Source organism: Xiphophorus maculatus, chromosome 14, assembly GCF_002775205.1.
Source record: "Xiphophorus maculatus strain JP 163 A chromosome 14, X_maculatus-5.0-male, whole genome shotgun sequence".
Classification (NCBI taxonomy): Eukaryota; Metazoa; Chordata; class Actinopteri; order Cyprinodontiformes; family Poeciliidae; genus Xiphophorus; species Xiphophorus maculatus.
The window spans coordinates 963255-984681 of NC_036456.1; the positions used below are offsets into that span (position 1 = coordinate 963255).

At 41.4% G+C, this 21427-nt stretch overlaps 1 protein-coding gene across 9 annotated transcripts in view; it reads left to right on the forward strand.

The window, feature by feature from the left end:
• The window catches only part of LOC102220401 (calcium/calmodulin-dependent protein kinase type II delta 1 chain), a 130042-nt gene that overhangs the window by 45529 nt on the left and 63086 nt on the right, over positions 1 to 21427 (forward strand). For all 9 annotated transcript variants that reach the window (XM_023346310.1, XM_023346309.1, XM_023346313.1 and 6 more), the window contains 5 exons: positions 7573 to 7627; positions 9953 to 10018; positions 16131 to 16203; positions 19194 to 19296; positions 21219 to 21302. In XM_023346310.1, coding sequence (XP_023202078.1) covers positions 7573 to 7627; positions 9953 to 10018; positions 16131 to 16203; positions 19194 to 19296; positions 21219 to 21302 — 381 coding nt within the window. The remainder of the gene's footprint in view (positions 1 to 7572; positions 7628 to 9952; positions 10019 to 16130; positions 16204 to 19193; positions 19297 to 21218; positions 21303 to 21427) is intronic.

Consider the following 21427-nt stretch of genomic DNA (forward strand, 5'->3'; position numbering starts at 1 on the left):
CTGAAATTCATCAAACCAACATGAAGTACAGCAAACCAAGAGAACAACAGAAACATCAGGCCACTGGTCACTAATGATGAAACGACACAAATTCAAAGCAGTTCAGAACCACAGAGAGCGATCGGATCATATTGACACTTTATCAATTTTAACTCAGAGCCTGGAGCAGCTAGCAACTGCTGAAGCTGGGTTTATTGTTGACTCGTTGAACCGAGCACGCAGCAGCGCACGTTGAAGCGGACATGCAGTGGCATGCGCCGCATGCACAGCGTGTCGCAGCACCTCGTGCACCTCTGGATGTGTGTTACTCGGCGCAGATCGCGCGGGCCGAGCTACGTTCACACAGACTGGAAGATGCTCTCCTTCGCTGGGCTGCAAGTTTTGGCGTGTCTGAATTGCTGCCAACAAAAAACTCCTGTTCATCTCCAAGACAAAATATGCGTCCAGTCTTTGGCTTTTCCTTGCTCTCTTTTTTCCATCATTTTCACTTTGCCTCTCCTTGGAGCTCCACTCATGTTAACTTAGTCCGTAAAAATGCTCTAGCTAGTTCCTAAGTGACTGATGATGACGTTAGCGGACGGCTGGTGACAAGCTTTACCCAGAATACACTTGGAGAAAATGTTGGCGATCCTCTTGTAATTTTGCGTGTCCTAAAGTTAAATGTAAAAGTGAAAATAAAGCTAGTCAGGTGGCACAACATTTTATTCAATATTTTACACCTACTATGATGTCACTAAAATCAGTAGGTCTTGTAAAGTTTTTAGCAACCATGAGTCAACAATGACTGGGGCAACCTACCATATAATCTACTGGGGAACTATTCCACATATTCTTATATACACTGTACTCAGCAGTTGTGGTTGGTTTTTTCCAGCTCCCGTGAAAAAAAGACTTGGATAACTGGAGTCATATTCTGCCTCCCATCCAGCCCCTCCTGAAGGCCTGGCCCTGTCTGTGACTCTTATTAAAAACTCAGCAGACACAAAATGATAGAGCTACTAAAGCCTCATTAGCAGCATTAAATTAAATCTGCCGTTTGTTCCACATCTCTGTGCAGTGCAGCAGATTTAACTCATCATGCAGGGCTGGTCCAAGGCTGTATGAGGCCTTGAGCAGAATTTGACTTAAGGGCCCCTCTTGGTTGCCCCTCTTGCTCATCAGCACCTCTAACAGCTTCTGTGTTAGACTTAGTGAAATCTGGGACAGGGGGAGTAGTTTAATTAGCCAACCTAAAAAGCAATACATTTTAATTGCAGTTTACTAATTTGTATTTGTGAACAAACAGAGCCCAAACTCAAAGATTAAACTCACAGCATCAGATTGTTGCTATGGTAACAAAACAGTCTAACTATGAATATTGTTCCTTGAAGTTGTACAAAGTAAACTTGCCAGCTCCTTAAAATCTTACATTTAAATGTTAAACAATTTAAAATCTTTTAATTAATGTATGTTGAAACCATTAAATCAAATTGAGCAGCATTGATAATCTCAATAAATAAATGTTACTTTTATGTATCTGTCGTCTGTGTTAAAATATTAGCATTTATGGGGCCCCTGAAGCCCTGGGGGACCTGATGGAGCCGCTGACTTAATTTGGATTAAACAGAAGAGCAAATAATTGATATTCATTTTAATTGTATTTTTTTATTTGTTGTTTTTAAGACTAGTTGTGGGTTTAAATAGCATCTCACTGGCAATGTTTTCCCGTGACATATAATTACTCAGTAATATTTTTACATTTCCTGTCTACTTAACATCTTTTAAACATGGTGGACTGTCATTGGACCGCCTCAGTGCTCCGACCAAAGGACTTGGCAAGTTTTCTGGGGGAAACCCTGTAACTTGATTAAACATTTTAATCAAGTCCCACCTCTATTTATTACAGATATGATAAGGCTGTCTATGACATGCATTTATGTTTTTTATTGAGAACATGTCTAGGAATGTTGATACTTTAGATCATTATAATAGATTTCCTGAACACATGTCACATGTTTTTTTTTTTCCCAAGATGGCGGCGCATGCAGTTGCAACGGCTCATTGCTCTCTCGGTCGGTGCTATGTTTGGCTGCTTGTGTACGTGTTGATTTGTGTTCCGTACTCGTCATGTCGGACAAACAAAATATACAGTCGGGATGATCTCCTGATCGCCACGATCGGTGCCTGCTACGAACTAGATGTTACAGCTGATTTTCAACGCTTGTTCAATATTCCGGGGGACATAGCGAGGAGCCCCGGCGCGCCGTGGATTACCATCGCAACAGGGAGGAAGCGACGGTGGCGTAGAGAGAGACGGTAGAAGCGGGGCTGCAGGGCCGGCCTGCTAGCTAGGCTACGGAGGCAACCACACAAACCACCGCTCCCCAGCCTGTTTCTCTCCAACGCCAGATCCCTTGCAAACAAGATGGATGAACTGAGACTACAGGCTGCATCTCACAGCGCAGTGAAGGACAGCTGTATTCTTCTGATCACGGAGACCTGGCTGCATCCAGACGTAGCGGACTCTGCCATCGAGCTAGCAGGCTACACAGTACAGCGCCACGACAGAACGAAAGACTCCGGTAAGAGCAGAGGAGGAGGGCTCTGTGTGTACGTGAACAACACCTGGTGTACTAACACAGTGACTGTCATCAGCCATTGCTCCCCAGACCTGGAGTATGTGAGTGTTAGATGCAGACCAATATACCTCCCCAGAGAGTTCACCGTAGTCATGGTAACCGCTGTTTACATCCCACCGGATGCCAATGCTAAAACAGCTATTGGACTTTTGCATGGCAGCATTAGCCATCTGCAGAGCATCTATCCAGATGCTGTGCACATCATAGCGGGGGACTTCAACCATGCAGACTTGAAGACAGTGCTCCCCAAATTCCACCAGCATGTAAAGTGTGCTACAAGAGAGGCTAACACTCTGGACAAAGTTTACTCCAACATCAAGCTAGGCTACAGGGCTAGACCACTTCCTCACCTGGGTCAGTCCGATCACCTGTCCCTGCATTTAATTCCTGCTTATGCCCCCCTCAGGAAAACTGCTCCAACCATCACCAAAACCATCAAATCCTGACCCAAGGATGCGACACAGCAGCTGCAGGACTGTTTCAACAGGACAAACTGAGATGTTTTTGAACATCAGGACCTGGAGGTTTTTACAGACAGTCTACTGTGCTACATCAAGAACTGTATTGACACTGTAGCTGTGGATAAACACATCCGGGTCTTCCCAAACCAGAAGCCCTGGATGACTCAGGAGGTCCAGCGACTGCTAAAGACCAGGAATACCGCCTTCAGGTCTGGGGACAGGACCGTCTACAGTACAGTCCGAGTTAACTTGAAGAGCGGCATCAGAATGGCTAAGTCTGACTACAGGAGGAGGATAGAGGGCTACCTTGACAGCAACAACAGCAGGCAGGTGTGGCAGGGAATCCAGCATCTCACCAACTACAGGACCAACCTCGCAGCTGCGGAAGGCGACGCCACGCTGGCAGAGGAGCTGAACCTCTTCTTTGCCCGCTTTGAGGTGAAGCCAACAGAGGCAGCCACACTACACCAAGCAACCCACAACACCACACTCCTCGTTGTAGAGGAGCACGAGGTGAGGCGCACACTGCGGGCTGTCAACCCAAGGAAGGCTGCTGGACCTGACGGCGTCCCTGGACCTGAAAGACTGCGCCGATCAGCTGGCTGGAGTCTTCACCAGGATCTTCAACCAGTCCCTAGCCCTGTCTACAGTCCCATTCTGCCTGAAATCTTCCGCCATAGTCCCCTTACCCAAGAAACCTCACATCTCCTGCCTCAACGACTACCGGCCTGTGGCACTAACCCCTGTGGTGACGAAGTGTTTTGAAAAACTGGTCCGGGGTCACATCACAGCACTTCTCCCTCCTGGCTTTGACCACCACCAGTTCACCTACAGAGCCAACAGATCCACAGAGGACGCTGTGATCACGGCCCTCCATGCTGCTCTGTCACATCTGGAGCAGCAGGAGAGCTATGTGCGGATGCTCTTTGTAGACTACAGCTCTGCTTTTAATACCATCCTCCCTCACAGACTGGTGGACAAATTGGGGGACCTGGGCCTCCCTCACTCCACCTGCATGTGGATTCTGAGCTTACTGACCAACCGACAGCAGAGAGTTAGGGTGGGAAAACATACATCCACTGCCCTCAGCCTTAGTACTGGCTCTCCACAGGGCTGTGTGCTGAGCCCCCTGCTCTATTGTCTGTACACATACGACTGCACCTCTGCCCACCACAGCAACACCATCATCAAGTTTGCTGATGACCCCATAGTGGTGGGGCTCATCTCAGGAGGCGACGAGTCCGCCTACAGGGGTGAGGTGGAGCGGCTGTTGCAGTGGTCCAGGGAGAACAATCTGCTCCTCAACAACTCAAAGACAAAAGAACTCATAATAGATTACAGGAGGAATAAAATGGACATTACACCACTAACCATTGGGGGAAAATGTGTGGAGAGGGTAGCTGATTTCCGTTTCCTGGGGGTCCACATTGAGCAGGGCCTCACATGGAACATGAACACCTTCGAGCTGATAAAAAAGGCCCAGCAAAGACTGTACTTCCTGAGGGTTCTCAGGAGGAACAACATCAAGGAGAAGCTGCTGGTGTCCTTCTACAAGTGCTCCATAGAGAGCATACTGACCTACTGTATCTGCGTATGGTATAACAGCAGCACTACGGCTCAAAGGAAAGCTCTCCAAAGGGTTGTGAATACAGCCCAAAAAATCATTGGCTGCCCTCTCCCCTCACTAGAGGACCTGCACAGTGACCGCTGTCTAAGAAAAGCACAACACATCACAAAGGACACTTCTCACCCCGGACATTCTCTGTTCACACTGCTGCCTTCAGGCAGAAGATACAGAGCAACCAGAACAAGAACCAACCGTCTCAGAGACAGTTTCTACCCGATAGCAATAACAAAACTAAATGCAATCAAAAACAACCATTAATCATCATGAATGATGGATGTGAGAATGTGGCTGTTCTTATTTATTTGTTTTTTTTTTTGTTTTTTTTGACCAGTTATTTGTTGATTCTTAGATTGTGTGTGAATTGTGAGACAGTTATTTTTTGTTTTTAAGCATATGCACTGACTGATGGCACCTTTTAAATTTCATTGTCCTTGTTTATTTGATTTATCTTATCTTATCCAGTGTGGTGTCAGACTGAAGCAAATCATACAATAAACATCTGCTGTATTTAGTTGAGGTTTGCAGTGGTAGGATGACAAAGTATGAAAGACTATGGGGGTTGAATACTTCAACAAGGCATTGTGAATCCTCCTCACCTGTTTCTGTGTAAATCTGTCAAAGTGAACCTGTTCTGAGGGCAGACCGTAGAGAACCTCAGTAGTCCTGAGCCGATGCTACAGGATCTCATTGGCCGGCATTGATGTGACAAACTTCACACCTCATTGCTTCATGTCAGCTGTTCAGCTAATTGGCTTTGCACCACTAGCACAGTTTCTTCCTTCATTATCTTATTCAATGAAGTGCAAGAGACAGCCTGACATCCAGGCCTCCCAGCCCCAGAACAGTCAGCACATCATTCCCATTGTTCTATTTTTAGCAGTGTGACATCTGGCAGCTTACTCCAAGGCAGAGTACTACTCTCTGCATGTTTTCTGTCATAATCAAATTATACTTTCAACATGTGGAGGTTCACTTGGCAGATGCTTCATGTTCAGGGGATCACCAATTAAAAAACATAGTCTGTCTCTATTCAGTAAAGGTTTATAGCTATTTGTGACTAAAGTTTGACATATACATTTTAAAATGTACATTCTCTGATCTCTTTAAAATGATTTAAAGAGATCAGAGAGATGGAATGACATGAAAAGTTTTATATAAAGGACCTTGTGAAAATCCAAATTATTTGTTAAAAATTACTCTATTCAGAGACTTTTTTCATAGAGCATACCTAAAATAGTCTAAAGAAAATGCAGCTTGCAATGATAAAATCCCTAGACACATTGCTACTGGTGTTTACAAAGCAGCCAATCCAGAAGCGGCATTCATTTCCTTGTTGTTGATTGGCTGTTCCCAAATTGCGTACCCAGATAGCAAAATATGAGTGAAACAATGTTGAAACAACGTTGAAGCCTGATATTGAAATGATATTGAAAGTGGTCAGTGACTTACACGTTGAATCAGTAACTGCCGCTTTATCAGTGTTGATCAACCACCATCTACATTTGAATCTACATGCACATTTGTGTTGATTTTATATTGAATCAAAGTTAAATAATCAATATTGATTAATGTACGTTTTTTGGTCTGATAGGTCTACACATCATAATATTAAAAGTTTCTTCACTGATGTTAAACACATAATTTTGTTAGCAGACAATAGTTGCTGTTCACAATGATCTTACAAAATGATCCATATTTCCTAAAATGTGTGCACACGAAGTTAAAAATTACAACATTGTAATAATATTACATTTTATTTAAGAAAAACAGGCATAGATCTGAAAACATATCTGACTCCTTTTTGGCTGTCAGAACAACAGTCTCTTGTTCATGGAAGAACAACATCCATGAGGTTAAGCCTGGTTCTGTATGAACCAAGGAAACAGTATGTGTTGGGGTAACCCAAGTTTGACTCTGGTTGGCGTCACTCTGGTTCCTCCCACTATGATGCATAACAAAGAAACTTCTTGACAGTTTCACTGTAGTCCTCATCAGTCAGCTTTGGATCAAACTGCCGAGCAGCAGCTGAAAAACACAAAAATAAGAGTGAGCAAGGAACTGGTTAGAAAGACAATAAAAACATTCGAAAAGTTTTGAAACACTTTGAAATTTTAAATAATGTAATAATTATAGCCCTGAAAACAAACACACAAGCCCCTGGGAGTGATGTGCTGACGGTTCCTCTTGTACACCGTTAATTTGATAAGGACACTATAATGAATATTCATGAATATGTATCTTAATGTTAGTTGACGTATATAATCATATTTACTCATCACCTCATGTTAAAATGATGAATATTTAAAATACAGGGCTTCTTATTGTAAGACCTAAAGGTATAAGTCAGGGAGGGTCAGGGTTGTATTTAACACACCGGAGACAGACAAATAGTGCAAAAGGTGATTTGTATTGTAGTTGGAAAAAATTACAATATATACAGGATAAACTTCCATCAAATAACCGGTTCAATCTTCCATTAACCTCAAACATTTCCAGATAAGTTGATGATTACATTTATTCACAAATGTTCATATTCTGATAAAGATTCCACACAACTAGTAATAGTCCGGTTCTGTTTAACCAATCTGTTACCAATCCAAAAATCAAAAGACTGAATCAGCCTTTAGCAGGTTTAGATCAGTGTTTGTTGGTACAAAAATCTGAGAACAGCCAGGCAGAGCCGCTGGATCTGCAGATGTAAAATGAATCTGGATGAGGTGGACTGTGACCAAACCGGTTAGAGGCACTTGTGGAAAAGTGTCTAAAGTGTAGCTAGTGTCACTTCTAGGTAGTTAAGTGTATCACGAAGAAGTCTGTGTTAGTTAGCTTCTTGCTCTGACATGTCTGTATTTGTCTTTCTTCACAGTCCGACTCCACGACAGCATATCAGAAGAAGGATTCCACTATCTGGTCTTTGATCTGTAAGTGCTGCTTCTTTTTTTCCAAGTCATATTAATGTCCAAGTCAGACAGTTAACCCTTAGCTGTCATACCCAAAACTATCTCAAAACATGTTTTGGGTGTGACAAAAACATGTTGCATCCATATCCTCATGAGAGTTGAGGGGGTTTACATTAGTCCATCCTTGTTGTTCCTACAGGATTTTAGTGAATTATTGACTTTTGCTTGGAAATAGAATGGTAGAAAGCAGCCCCTTGTTTTACGCCATCTGCTTTGTCCAGAGGCTCTAGGCTCTCAGCTGTTGAGAAATGATTGCTTCCTGGAAGTTTGGACTGTGCTGAGATCTTAAATTTTAACCTTAACTGCTAATCTTTGTCCGTGATGGTATGTAATGCGCCACTTTGATGCTAAGAAGCTTACTGGAAGTTGCCTGTGCTGTGAACAACCGTCCTCCACCCTGAAGAGAGAAGAGCCGATCCGAGCGAGCTTTAATGTCAGTTTGGTATTTGGAAGCGCAGCCAACACGGACTGAACGGCTTTGTTCACTTCCTCTGCTGCCATTGCTAAAACTACAGACAGACTACAATTCTAAAACAGAACAGAAAATCATCATTGTTCACTACTTCTTCTGTTCGCCTGATAAAAAAATCTACCACAGACAATCTGAGTCAAAGGAAGAAAAACCAGTCTGAGCTGGAAGCAAGAATTTTTTTCAAGCGGAATTGCACAGGAAGGCAATGACCAGGCTAGTTTGGAGATGAACTCCCATAATAAATGGCCAGGGGGTTTAGGTGGATATTCAGTTGTCTGGTTACAATTCAACATATAAAAAAAACCATACAGATCAAACTTTGTGGAGATTTTGTCTCTTCTTTTGAAAGCAATACAAGTATGAACACTTTTTATTCAGGTTATTTTAATGGTAATAAGTTTGTGTGGCTTCATTACGGGGGGCTAATAACGCTGACCTTAACTGTACACATTCCTACCTGTATTTCCAGGAATATCTTGTTAGAAGGCAAATATGGAATTTCTGCTAGTGGTGTACCAACTGCAGATTCCTCACCAATCACAACCAATACCTGTTTTTCAACCCTCTTTTATATTAGGAGGAGAGTGGCTCATTTTCAGACCTTTAGCAGCCCGGCTCCAGAGGAGTTTAGCTGAGGGGGGCATTGGTTTATGTGGAGGGGGGCGCAGCTTTTACTTCAATATAAATACATAAACAACCCTTGTGTAACCTTTCAAATAAAATAATCATGTTTATTAATACAAAATAAGCAAATAAGGATGTAAACAGTGACATGTATAAAATGTTGAGTTATTATGCTCAAATTTACATAGACATTAGCTTATATGTTACACAAATCTAAGAATTTAATGTTTCTAATTTCTGAAGTCATTTTTTTTAAATCAATCTACTCAAGTAAGAGCAGCAATAATAATATTATTCAATTAAAAGAAAAAAGTACAGTACTGTAAAACTACTCATATAAGTACAGTTTTTCCCAAAAAGTTACTCATGTGAATGTAACCAGCCCTACTCACTTTTGAACATAGATAGCAACTATGCTAGTAGCCTATTCTTATTAAGAAACTTAACGTGATGTATTGGCATCAGCTAGTCATCATTTAAATAACATTACCTGCATCCAACAGCATTACTCAACTCACTCTGTTAGCTTAGGGGGGAAAACTGTACAAATTTATTTGCCTTTTGTTGTTTTTGTTGGTTTGCTGCCATGATTCTAACACACACCTGAACAGCTCTGCACAGCAGCAGCATGTTTTGTCGCTGCTGCACAGGTGTAAAACCAGAATGAGCGTCTTGGCGCTCATGTTACATTTAAAAGCGGCTTGAAAAAACATGACATGACATGTTAAAAATGGATTAAACTGTAACGGCTGAATGTATATATACTGTGTATATATATATATATATATATATATATATATATATATATATATATATAAAGGTGGTGTGGGAACCCCTATTGTATGAAATTGAGATAGGAATAACAGAAAGTTGGACAGCTAGACACTCTGAGGAAAAAAAAAAGAAAAAACAACTTCCAGTGCATGGCTGACTCTATGGGTGGGCGATGCCCCCCAGCTCCCCCCATGCCGCCGGGCCTGCCTTTGAGAGAGATGAGATTGGTAGGCCATTTGTCAATCTTTCAAAATGAAGGAAATCTGGGCCGATGTATTTGTGCACTCCTAATTTCAGCACAGAATCAGTTTGGATGTAGAATTTGATAAAATGTGTTTTTTTTCTTCTGCAGATATTGGAAGAACCATCTGATTTTACTCTTTATCAAACTATGTCACATGTTTTCTTGCTACCAGAGTCACTGGTGGAGAGCTGTTTGAGGACATTGTTGCCAGGGAGTACTACAGCGAAGCTGATGCCAGGTCAGTGTTGAGTTTGATCATATGATATTTGGATAACTTGTTGGTGAGATATGTTATGCTTTGGACCTTGAAGGCATATGGAAGCACAAACTTTAGAGATGAAACAATCCGATGTATCAGTATGAATTATTAAAAACTGTACACATCACAAGAATTTTTGTTCCTATGTCTTTCATATACTTTTAATGCCAAAAGTAATCTCTTCTTTCGTTACGGTCAGTCCTCTTTTATTCTCCTTCTCGGTGTGATTTTTGGATTATGGTCTGATGATCTAACACAGCGGTCCCCAACCTTTTTAGTCGCGCGGACCGGTCAGCCCTTCGCAATTTTGCTGCGGGCCGGGGCGGGGGGTGTGCGCGTCGTAAGTATCGAGTCGGGGGGTTGCGTTCCAAAAAGAAATCCGCGAAGTAGGAACCTTTATTTTTTTTTTTACAATTATTATACAATGAAATACTCCATAATACATTGAAACCAAAGAACAAAACCTTTTTACAGGCCCAAACATTTGTTTAACAAATAAAAAGTACTGTATAAACTTTTTTTTTTTTTTTTACAAATAACTACTGTACTGTAAAATAATAATTTTAATATGAACTGAAGGCGGATCCCCGTGCCCGAATTGCGGAGATCAGCGCCGCCCCACCACGACCTGAATGATTGGATTAGAACGGGAGAAAATAAAAAATGATTATGAAAAAAAATAAAGTACAGTAGGAAAAAATAGTGACTCACATGTATTTCACTGCTCTTCTGACTGAGCCGCTGCATCCTTACTCCGCTCTGTGGCGTTTTTTTTCTTCTAAAGCCCGCGGTGCAGGTGTGTTTTTTTCGAGAGAAGAACATAGTTATCGGTAGTTGTTGTCGCTCTTTTTTCTACTGGGCAAAAAGATTCTTATAAACCGACATGCCACCATCGATTATGTTAAATATGGCAAGCTGTTTTACGTACGTGTACATATTAAACTGCAACGTTGTTGACACACAGGTAGAGAAGAAGCGGAGAGACTGTTTAGCCAATCAGAATGCAGAACACAATGCACGATGCAAATCCGCGAAGCAACGAGACCGTGAAAGATGAACCGCGATATAGCGAGGGTTCACTGTACTCCGATGTTGTTTGTTACTCATTCTGCTGCAAGTTGCCTCAATTTTGACGCGCAAGACGTAACTGGTAAAATCCGGTTTAGGATTTTCATAATAAAAGATCCGGAAGTAGTTCATTATTTCTCGCGCAGCCCGGTACCGGTCCTCGGCCCGGTGGTTGGGGACCACTGATCTAACAGATTCAGCTTAGTAGATTAGTCATTTCAGTCATTTCAGATGCTTTCTGGAGTTTATCACTATCAATAGATGATGGCCCTTTACTGACCTTAGTAACTGTGATCTGATAAGATTCTGTTTTGGTGTGGATTCAGTTGATTTCAAAGGTTTTAAAAATGACAGCTGCCAGTTTGTTTTGTGTCATGACATGCATGTCATGACAACATGCATGTCATGTTGTAAGTTCATCTTTTACCTGTAAAGCAGGCAGCTAGTGGCCTGGCTCCAGAAAACCGCTACATCTACAAATTCACCTAAATATTCAAATTTTTTGGCCTTATTTTCTTGCAGTTATTTTGCAGTTTTTTCTGAGCGCTGTCTTGATGTAATACTTTTTACATGGAGAGAGAGAAAGAGAGAGATCACATTTTCTTTTCATAAAATCTTTACACTCACAAATAATCATCCCACCGATCTTGCTGCTAACTCCTTGTGTTCTCACTTCTTAACCTGGTTGTTGCTTACCTCAAAGCCACCTGTATTGAGTAACCCTGGGAAAAAGTGTTTCTTAAAGTGTTTTTTAAAAACAATTCTCTTCACAAAGCTCACTCATCTCATCTCTTGTGCAAATGATGAATTCCCACCCAAATCTTTTAGTGTGGAGCAAATAAATGGCCACACAGCCATTTTTATAATATTCATATTACAAAGTTTTTTTCTACCAGGAAAATCTTTTTTTTGTTTATAATTATAGCTTTTTGTTCTGTACAGTTCAAGATGGCATGTTGTCCTCAATAGACAATAGTGACTTTCTGCCTGAGAGAAAATGTTTAAAATATTTATCTGCTTTGAAAATCAATGGAAAGGCCAGTTTTGATTATTTATTTATTTATATAAAATATATATGCACTTGTAAGTGAACTATATTTAACATAAACGTCACACATTTTTCTTATTTAAGCTCCACAATAAGCATGTTGGGGCCACAGTCCCAACAGTTCCACTGAAAGCTGCACTGTTCACTGTCTGTGCTGATTTCTGTGCTTCTTTATTCTGTCAGCCTGATGTCACCTAAACTCTCCCTTTTATTCTCCTTTTTGCTTCTGGGCTGGTGTCTTTGTCTCCTCTGCAGTCACTGCATACAGCAGATTCTAGAAAGTATACATCATTGCCACATAAATGGCATCGTACACAGGGAGTGACCACTCTGCCCACCTGTGGCACCTTGCCTTGCTTCTAAAGTGCCTGATCAGTTGACCAATTACTGTTCCTCTGAGGGTCGCCTGTGGCACACCCTGAACCTGCCCGCTTGCTCATCTGCCCTGCCAGATTGCCTCACTGCCCACCTGTGGCAGGAAGATGGAGACAGGTGATGGATGGAGTAGTGCTTTAAGCCCGCTAGACAGCATCATTGCTTGCTTCAATTTTATACAGAGCACATAATGCATGTATCCCAATGTTAAAGCCACGCTCTGACACAGGCAGGGACCAACCAGGTGATGAGGCAGAGGAGGAGGGACAGCTTGCTGTTTTAACATCCTAATAGTATCAAACAGTAATGAGGGGTTACTGTGACATAGCTGTATAAATTAAAAATATAATGTTTCTGTAATAAAAAGCTTTTTTTCACATTTTAAGTTGTATTGAAGCACACTGAAAAAAATTCCATACATTTTAAAGACCTTTACACACATGTATGCATCACATTTATGCCATCAATTACGATTTAGAATTTTTTTTCAATGTCTGGACTGATACAGATATTAATACGGGATCAGTGCATCTCAAGTGTATAGAGGGATGGTTATTGTGGTTGCACGGCATGCTGCTGTTGATGTTAAATGTGATAAGGAGAGAATGATGATAATGAGCAGAAAACCTGAGGAACAAAAGCATCACTTTATATAAATAGCACCAATCCACAACAAATGCCATTAAAAGGGACATTGCAAACAAAAAAGTCAAATCATATATATTTTCCAAATTTATACTAGTTATCAGTCAAGCTTTGTTTAGGATTAAAATTAGTTTAAAAAGTTTTCCTTCTTGGGAAACCCTGCTGGTTGCATCGAGTCATTGACTTGCAGGATTCACTCCTCCTGGACCAGCATGTAGCAACATGACCAAACCCCAGCAGAACCAGAAATTGGCTAGCATTAGCTTTCACTAAACACCATTTCGTAGCACTTAAACATTAGTGAAACTAATGTTGATAATTAGTTCTGTAGGTTTAGCACAGCTAGCTTTTTAGTTAGCAGCACCCACCACTGGTTAACGTAATACTTTTTAAGTGTTTTCATTAGCACCAGAGGAAATAATTTTCAGTGTTAATAAAATTGTGGCTCAAACTAACATCTTTGTAAGGAGAGAGAGATTTATGGGGGAACAGAAGGGAAGCAGGAATAGGTGTACCACTGTCTCCCTCCTCTCTTCCATGGTCCTTCCTCCGGGTGGTCAGGGTTGAAACTCACTTTTGTTTTGACACCTGAGCAGAAAATCAGCTGTGTTAGTTCAGCTATTACAGCCACAGAGAAACGTCTCCAGAATCCTGCTTGGTATTGTTGTTGCGCAACAACCCCCCCCCCCCCCCCCCTTTCTCTACTCTCTCACTCTCGTACTTCCTCTTCTGAGAGGGGAGATGTGCTACCAGCTCTCCTAACGGGTTAATTGAGTTTCCTAAATCTGCTGGGATTTACCCTGTCCAGAACTGAAGTAAGCTCTGTTTAAGCTGGTTTCGAGAAACGATTCGCCTGGTTTCTGACGGCCTCCATCCAGGTGTCCCACCCTTCTTCCCCCTGTGAATTAGCCAGACTGAGCAGCCTGCAGCCAACTAGTTTCAGAGAGCACACCTGTTAACGGTCGCTCCTTCTCTATATTACAACTTGCATTTGTTATTGAACCAGGTAGGTTTTAGTGACTCGGGCGAGTCCCAAGGATGTTGTTTTAAATTTGGGCTACCAGCAACCTAAAAACATTTTCCACTTCTTCCTCTCCAGAATCAAACATCACAGCTATTTTACAACCATTAAAGAACTTTAAGGTGACTCATTAACTGAATGTCCACAACATCTTTTAGATTTTCTTTATGCTAAATATTTTATTAGTAAGGCATTTTTGCAAGGGTCAGTACAGCTTAATTCAGTAGCAGAAATAATCAAATAAGTAAAATCAATCATCTAGTCTATCTTTCCCTACTGCTGACACTGAGAACTAAAAAAGGGAACCTTTGAGAGAGACGGACGGAGTTTGGCGTTTTGAACCCCAGACCTGGCCTGATGATGAAGAAGGTGTTGCAGCAGGAGGAGGAAGTTGATCGACGAAGGCAGGAATCTCTGTAGGTCTGATGAGCCTCCTCTCCGCATGGATGGTGAGGTCACACAGGACTTGGTGCTGGCAGGAAAAAAGGCACCAGTTCTTCTTCTTTGTCTTTGCCTTTGTCTTCATCTTTGTCTTTGGGGTCTGAACCCAGCTGATGAGAGAAGTGCAATTTGAAGCCACAGGTTGTGGGCCTGACGGGTTGGTCCCCATGCGCAGGACAGTCTTCGGCTCTGTGGCCCCGGCTCTTCTTCAGCTGCAGAGTTCTTTGTCCATCTCGATCTTGGCTCGAAGCTGCCTGGAGGATCCAACCAAAGGTTCCTCTTTTGCACCCACCTTTTATAGGGTTTATCCACCCTTTTGGTGCGTTTGCATTGGCTAGCACTGATGCTGTGCTTGTTTCATTGGTTGACTGCTTAGACAGATGATCTCATATCCATCACTGTCTTACAGACATTATGTCCTGATGTCTGTGCTAATGTTTCAGGGTTGCTCAACCTCCTATGTCCCTTGCCTGCACAACCTTTTCTCTGAAAAGTTTAAGTTGTTCAACAACCTGTTTCTAAATAAGGCGTTGATCATCTCTGCTCTCCTGTTAGTTCCCCTTTTCCCCTTAACTTTTCACCTTTCACCTTTCACCTACCATCTACCTCCAACATATCAGTGATGTTTAATTGCAGTTACACCTTTTACACCATTTCAAGTTCAATGTCAAAATCACATTTATATCATTTATTTTCTTTAGCTTCTCTGATTTAGCATTCATTTATAATTGTATAACCATAACTTATTAATTACTCTTATTATAATCCTAATGTGAGTTATTACAGATATTTTCTGTAATCCAAGAATAATCCATGATTTTAATTATTTAATACCAAAGTTACAGTTACTTGTTTTTCTTGTAAGTGTTCCCACAAATGTAAGTGTAAGTATTATTATAAGTAAACCAATATTAATATAAGTATTTTACTTTGAATCTTATCAAATTACTCAAAATGTTTAGATTTCATTCTTTAAAACTTTCATGCTTTAAAATAAAGAATAGTCTCAGCTATTTTTATAAATCTGCAGGCTGGAAACTTACTTCCTCTTTTTCCAGGAAACCTGCTCTTCCTGTTTCATGACTCTCTCTGTCTGACTATGATTTCTTATGATTAGATAGAAAAAAGTAGAATTAAAGCAAAGTTTGCATGAGACAAAAACAACACACACAACCAGATTTATTTTATTGACACTTAAGTCTACTGTTGGGCCTTGATGTCACTTGAGTGATTCATTTTAAAGATAACTTTATTTATTATTACTGTTAAACTAAAATCTCCAGCATGGGGAAGTGGGATGAGTTCGGATTTTCTTGACAGTATGTAGATCACTTTCATGAATGGCTCTTGTTTGTGGTCAGTCAGACTTAACCTTCCTGCACAGGCTCACCACTAACACGGCCAGCAGCTGCCCATGTGTCAAAGCAAGCACAGGCATGTATAGTATGTAAGGGCTTGTCACTAACCCGAGGCCCCCTGGTGTTTGCATGCAGTCATTGCATCCAGCAGATCCTAGAGGCTGTGCTCCACTGCCACCAGATGGGTGTGGTTCACCGTGACCTCAAGGTAAGTGGACATATGTTTACATCCCTATTCTGTGACCTTACTCTGCCTCTTGTTCTACTTTTGGCTGATTCTTCCCTTCTACATCCAAACCATCTTTTTCTAACTTAATCGCCAAACTATTTGGTTTTGAAATTAAGCTGATGTATATTTAGAATACATTTCTTGTGAACAATCTGAATTAAAATTATGTTACATTCAACTTTTTTTCTTCTAAATTTCTAAAGTGGATGTTTCTGAATGTGGTTTGGTCAGAAAGATCTAATTTGGCAACCAAATGCAGCAGGTGTGTGTACAAGGTTTTGTTTACTTTCAGCAATAATAAGCTTGCATTTTGCATGCATGACTGCTGCCTCTTAGTGACCTGATTGGCTGTTGCCAGGCAGCTGCAATGGCTTGTTGGCAAAACTCTAAGACAAACAACTACAGCGAAACAAATCAGCCCATCAACAAATAAGGGGGAAAACACACACGCGCGCACCCCCACACACGTTTGTATTTCTACCCATATTAACACCTTACACCTTAAATGTAACACCTTACATTTACCCAAGAAATAGGGTCCAAGACATTAGGACCGACCTTTGACCCCCATAATTCCCTTTGGCATTTAAAGAATAAATGGATATACCAGAGAAGTTCCTAAATAGAATATGAACCATGATGGGAGTGACTTAGAACGGAATCTTTCAATCTGTTTTTCAGCATCTATCACCTGGACACATTGAGACACTTAGTTTCCATTTTATCACATTAAATTCTTGTCAGTAATGGATATTAGAGATCCAAAGATATACCTAAAGGAATGAAGAAAGAGCTTCAACTCAGACAGTTAAAATCTTAACTGCTGTCTGTATTGTTAAGGGCAGAAAATGTTTCAATAGGTTTCATTAATATGTATTTGTCTGTCCTTGTGTTATTAGGAACCAAGTACAGAGCTCCAAATACTGTGAATGTGCTGAATATGACAAAAACCAAAAGTAGCCTATCAGCACAAGCACTTAATAGCTGAGAAGTACTATGGTGTAGGGCTGATTATGGTTTGTTTTAAAGCCTCAAAGGATTAGTAATATTATATTATTCATGGATGTGAATAATATAGTCACATCCATGAGCTCCTCTGCATAGCAAAATGTGCTAAAGCCAAATTGGTTGCCTTATTTTGATGTCGATTGTGAGGCAGCTGTGGCTACCATCTAGTAGCGTGAGTTGCTTTGGGATCCTCTGGACTTGCTAAAGCGCTATACAAGTACAAAGCCCTTTACCACTATTTACCATATTTCATCGACGGTGGTAGGAGTTCGCCCTGCTATCGACAGGTTTCTGGTTCGACACCTGCCTCTGTCGTTGTGTCCTTGGGCAAGACACTTCACCCACCTTGCTTGCTTGTGGAAGTCAGAGGACCCAGTGGCGACTGTGCTTGGCAGTCTCACGTCTGTCAGACTGCAGGCTTGTAGCTTATCATCATCAGTGTGTGCATGAATGAGTGAATGACTAAAATGTAGTGTGAAGCACTTTGAGGGGTTGGGTGACTATTGTTAACCACATATACAGACGTAACTTGGTGGGTCAACCCACTCTTACAAGGGGACATTAACTGATTTTCAGTCCTTTATGGAAGTAGAGTAGATTGGTGGATAAGATAAAATTTTCATGCAAGTTTAGGCCGATAACCCAAAACTAAGGAAATTGGGACCAATTTATTGGCCGGCTGCTTCATCAGTGCACCCCTACTATGGAGCAGGTCATTCCAGAGAGCATCATCTTATGTTTTCACCTTAATCCAACTCCAACCTTCAAAGAACGCAGTGTGTGCTGGGCATTCAGCTCTTCATTCAGTATGCCTGGTATGGTTTTTCGTATTTTAGTATAGGGTGAGAAGCTCAGCCATTCGGGAGGGACTCAGAGTAGAGCAGCTGCTCCTTCACATCGAGAGGAGCCAGTTGAGGTGGCTTCGGCATCTGGTCAGGATGCCTCCCTGGTGAGGTGTTCTGGGCACGTCCCACCGGGAGGAGGCCCTGGGGAAGACCCAGGGCATGCTGGAGGGACTATGTCTCTCGGCTGGCCTGGGAACGCCTCGGGATTCCCCCGGAAGAGCTGGAAGAAGTGGCCGGGGAGAGGGAAGTCTGGGCCTCCCTTCTGAAGCTGCTACCCCCGCGACCCGACCCCGGTTAAGCGGAAGTGGATGGATGGATGGATGGATGGGTTTTTCGTATTGGACCCAACTTCATTTCAGCAGCTAGCAGGACGAGTGATGTGAGCTGAAACCATATCCTGCATATCATTGAAATGTTTTCTTAGTTTTGGGACCAGCGTCCTGCTGGTTTAACAGTGATTGCTGCTGTAGATGAAAAACAAGTCATGTTATCAACTGTCTCTCAGATTCACCATCCATACCTACTCGTCCTCCATATAACTCATTTATGTGAAGAACTTAATGTCAAACCTTTATTTCTGAACATTTATTGAATAAATGAATGGGAGTAGATGATCACTTTCTTCCTTTGTTGTTACTTTACTGTCTGTAAACATACCAGAAATTGCACATTTTTTTTTGTAAATGTCACAAAGTGTGTGATTCATCTTCTCTGAAGCATTTTCCATCTCAGCATTAGTCACATTCTTCCAAGTATCTGCTTCTGTTTGTTTAAGCAGGATCCATCAGCATCTCCCCACCCAGCTGTTTGGGTCCAACACTCACGTCCCCTTACTGAAGTCAACTTATGACTCTGAGGCATGAGTTGGTTGTTTAGCAGTTTGGATTCTAGTTCAGTTGAGCTCTAACTTTAGTGTTTCATGAAACGATAGCAGGGTTTCCCCCAGAAAACTTACTAAACCTGTTGGTCGTGGCACCAACGCCTGGCTTATAATACACTGGGGGAAACCCTTCACAACTTTTCCGCCTTTACCTTTGGTTTCAACTTTTGAACTTATTGTTACATGACTGTGCTGCTGTGAAATACTAAAGGTATATATTTTTTCTCCAATCCAAGCCAGAGAACCTGCTGCTAGCCAGCAAGCTGAAGGGAGCAGCGGTTAAGCTGGCTGATTTTGGCCTGGCTATAGAAGTGCAGGGAGACCAGCAGGCATGGTTTGGTAAGTACAAGCTTTTTTTATATTTGAGTGAGATCGGTAGTACTTATTTTTTTCCTGCTTCTTCCACATATCTATGCAGTTAAATTAATCATACCTCTCAGTCCAAGAAAACCATCAGGAAATTTAGATGAAATCCACTTTGAATTAAATAGTTGCTAACCACATTTCCAAACTTAGTTCCTGAGGGACAATAAGCACCAAAAGTAGAGAAGACTGTACATCTCTCAGTGAAAACCGTTTGTTAGAAAGATCCATCTTATTCATATTATTAACTTTGCTGAAGTTATGTGTATGACTTCTTGCACGTACAAACAAGGTCTCTTGCAGAAAATGTACAAATGGAACCTTTTATATCTTAAACAGAATAATATAGTCACATCCAAGCTTTCTTCTTCTATACATTGGGAGGACGGCCTGAAAAATTACCTAGGTTTCTCATTGAAAGCCTGAGTAGCAGCACAATAAAGACATTGGTTGAGGATTTTTCAGTATTATATAAAATCAACTCTTTTGAGCTTTACATCATGCTATAATGTTATCCCTTCATCATAAACATAACTGAAGTGTTGCCTTAATTCTTTCATGCATGTTTGAGAAATCCTTTAATCTCCATGACAACCATTCAACTCCCAAAATATTCCCACATGTTTTTGCATGTGGGAATGCAAAACACCAATTGGACCTAGCTCCACCTTCAAGGAGCAGCTCCTCCTCAAAGCTGCAGTTTCCGAGCTTCCGCCTCTCAGAGCAGCCCTCCCCTGCAACTCCTTCAGTTCCACCAGGTGTTTGCCAAATGCTGCTGGCAAACGCCTGCTGAGCTCCATATACGAGCTACTATTCAGTGCAACGCTGGTAAAAAGACGTTAAAAGGTTAATAGAGGAGCCATGTTGTGATGATTTCCTGAAGGCAGGGTTTCAAAAAGAGCAGGAGTTTTAAAGAGACAGAAGCCCAATTTCAAGGTGTTCAAGTTTGAAGTCAATTTTTTTTAAGTCATATTTGTTATATATAGCAGTTTTATAACAACTGAAGGTAACAGTTACTTGATGCAATGCTATAAAACGACATGTGCCTGGGAAATGCATAATGCTGACTATTTAAAGGACGTTGGTAGATTATTGAAACCAGGTAAAAATGAAGAAACTTGATGTAACAGAAATCAGTTATTGATAAAAGAGAACTTGCTACATAAGAGTAGTTATAAAAATAACCTCAGATTGATCACAGGAAGTTGCAAAAAAAAAAAATAAAATATCAATCCAACAGCATCACCACCAGGAATTAGGTGGATTTGAATATGTGGGAATGATCATCATCGTCATGGGCACATGGACATGGCATTGTACATCAACACTGCACATATGAGAAAGTATCTGGTTTTCCTCCATCAGATGCTTTTGATAGCAATCTATGCCAGTTCTTGGCTTATTCCTATACCACTGTATTAGTTTATTAAGCTTTCTGAAGGGCTTAGGTGTGCCACAGCTCCTGACTCTCATCTCAGATTCCTTTTGGCTTCATTTCAGACTGATTTCTCTCTCCCCATTCCCTGTAGACCAGAGAAATAATTAGTCCAATCCCTGAGCACCAGTTTCTAACTGGAACCATTTCGTGTTGTGTTCTGACTTTACTGTAAGTTGTGTTTTTTCTCTTTGAGTGACGGTACGCTGAGTCCAGTTTAAAATTAGACTGCATGGTACTGATGCTGAGCCAAGGGCTCTACATTGTGCTAAGTGTTTTCCTTTCTTCCAGCTTGTTGACTTCCACTTACAAACCTGGCTTTACGAGTTTGTAAAGCCAGGTTAACCCTAACCCTAATCCCTGGGTACTGTGAACTACTTGTTACTGAGAAGTTTTTAATGGACTTTCTCACATAGCAGATGGCCCAGTTTAATGTTAATGTGTGTGTGTTTGTCTATTTCAGGTTTTGCTGGTACACCAGGGTATTTGTCTCCAGAGGTCCTGAGGAAAGATCCATATAGCAAGCCTGTGGATATGTGGGCCTGTGGTAAGGTTTTCTGCACATTTCACTACTGTATTTAGGAAAACACACCCACACACACACATGCGCACCCCGACATATATACAACTTTATAGTGAAATTGTGTGTAATAGAATCATATTACTAAACTG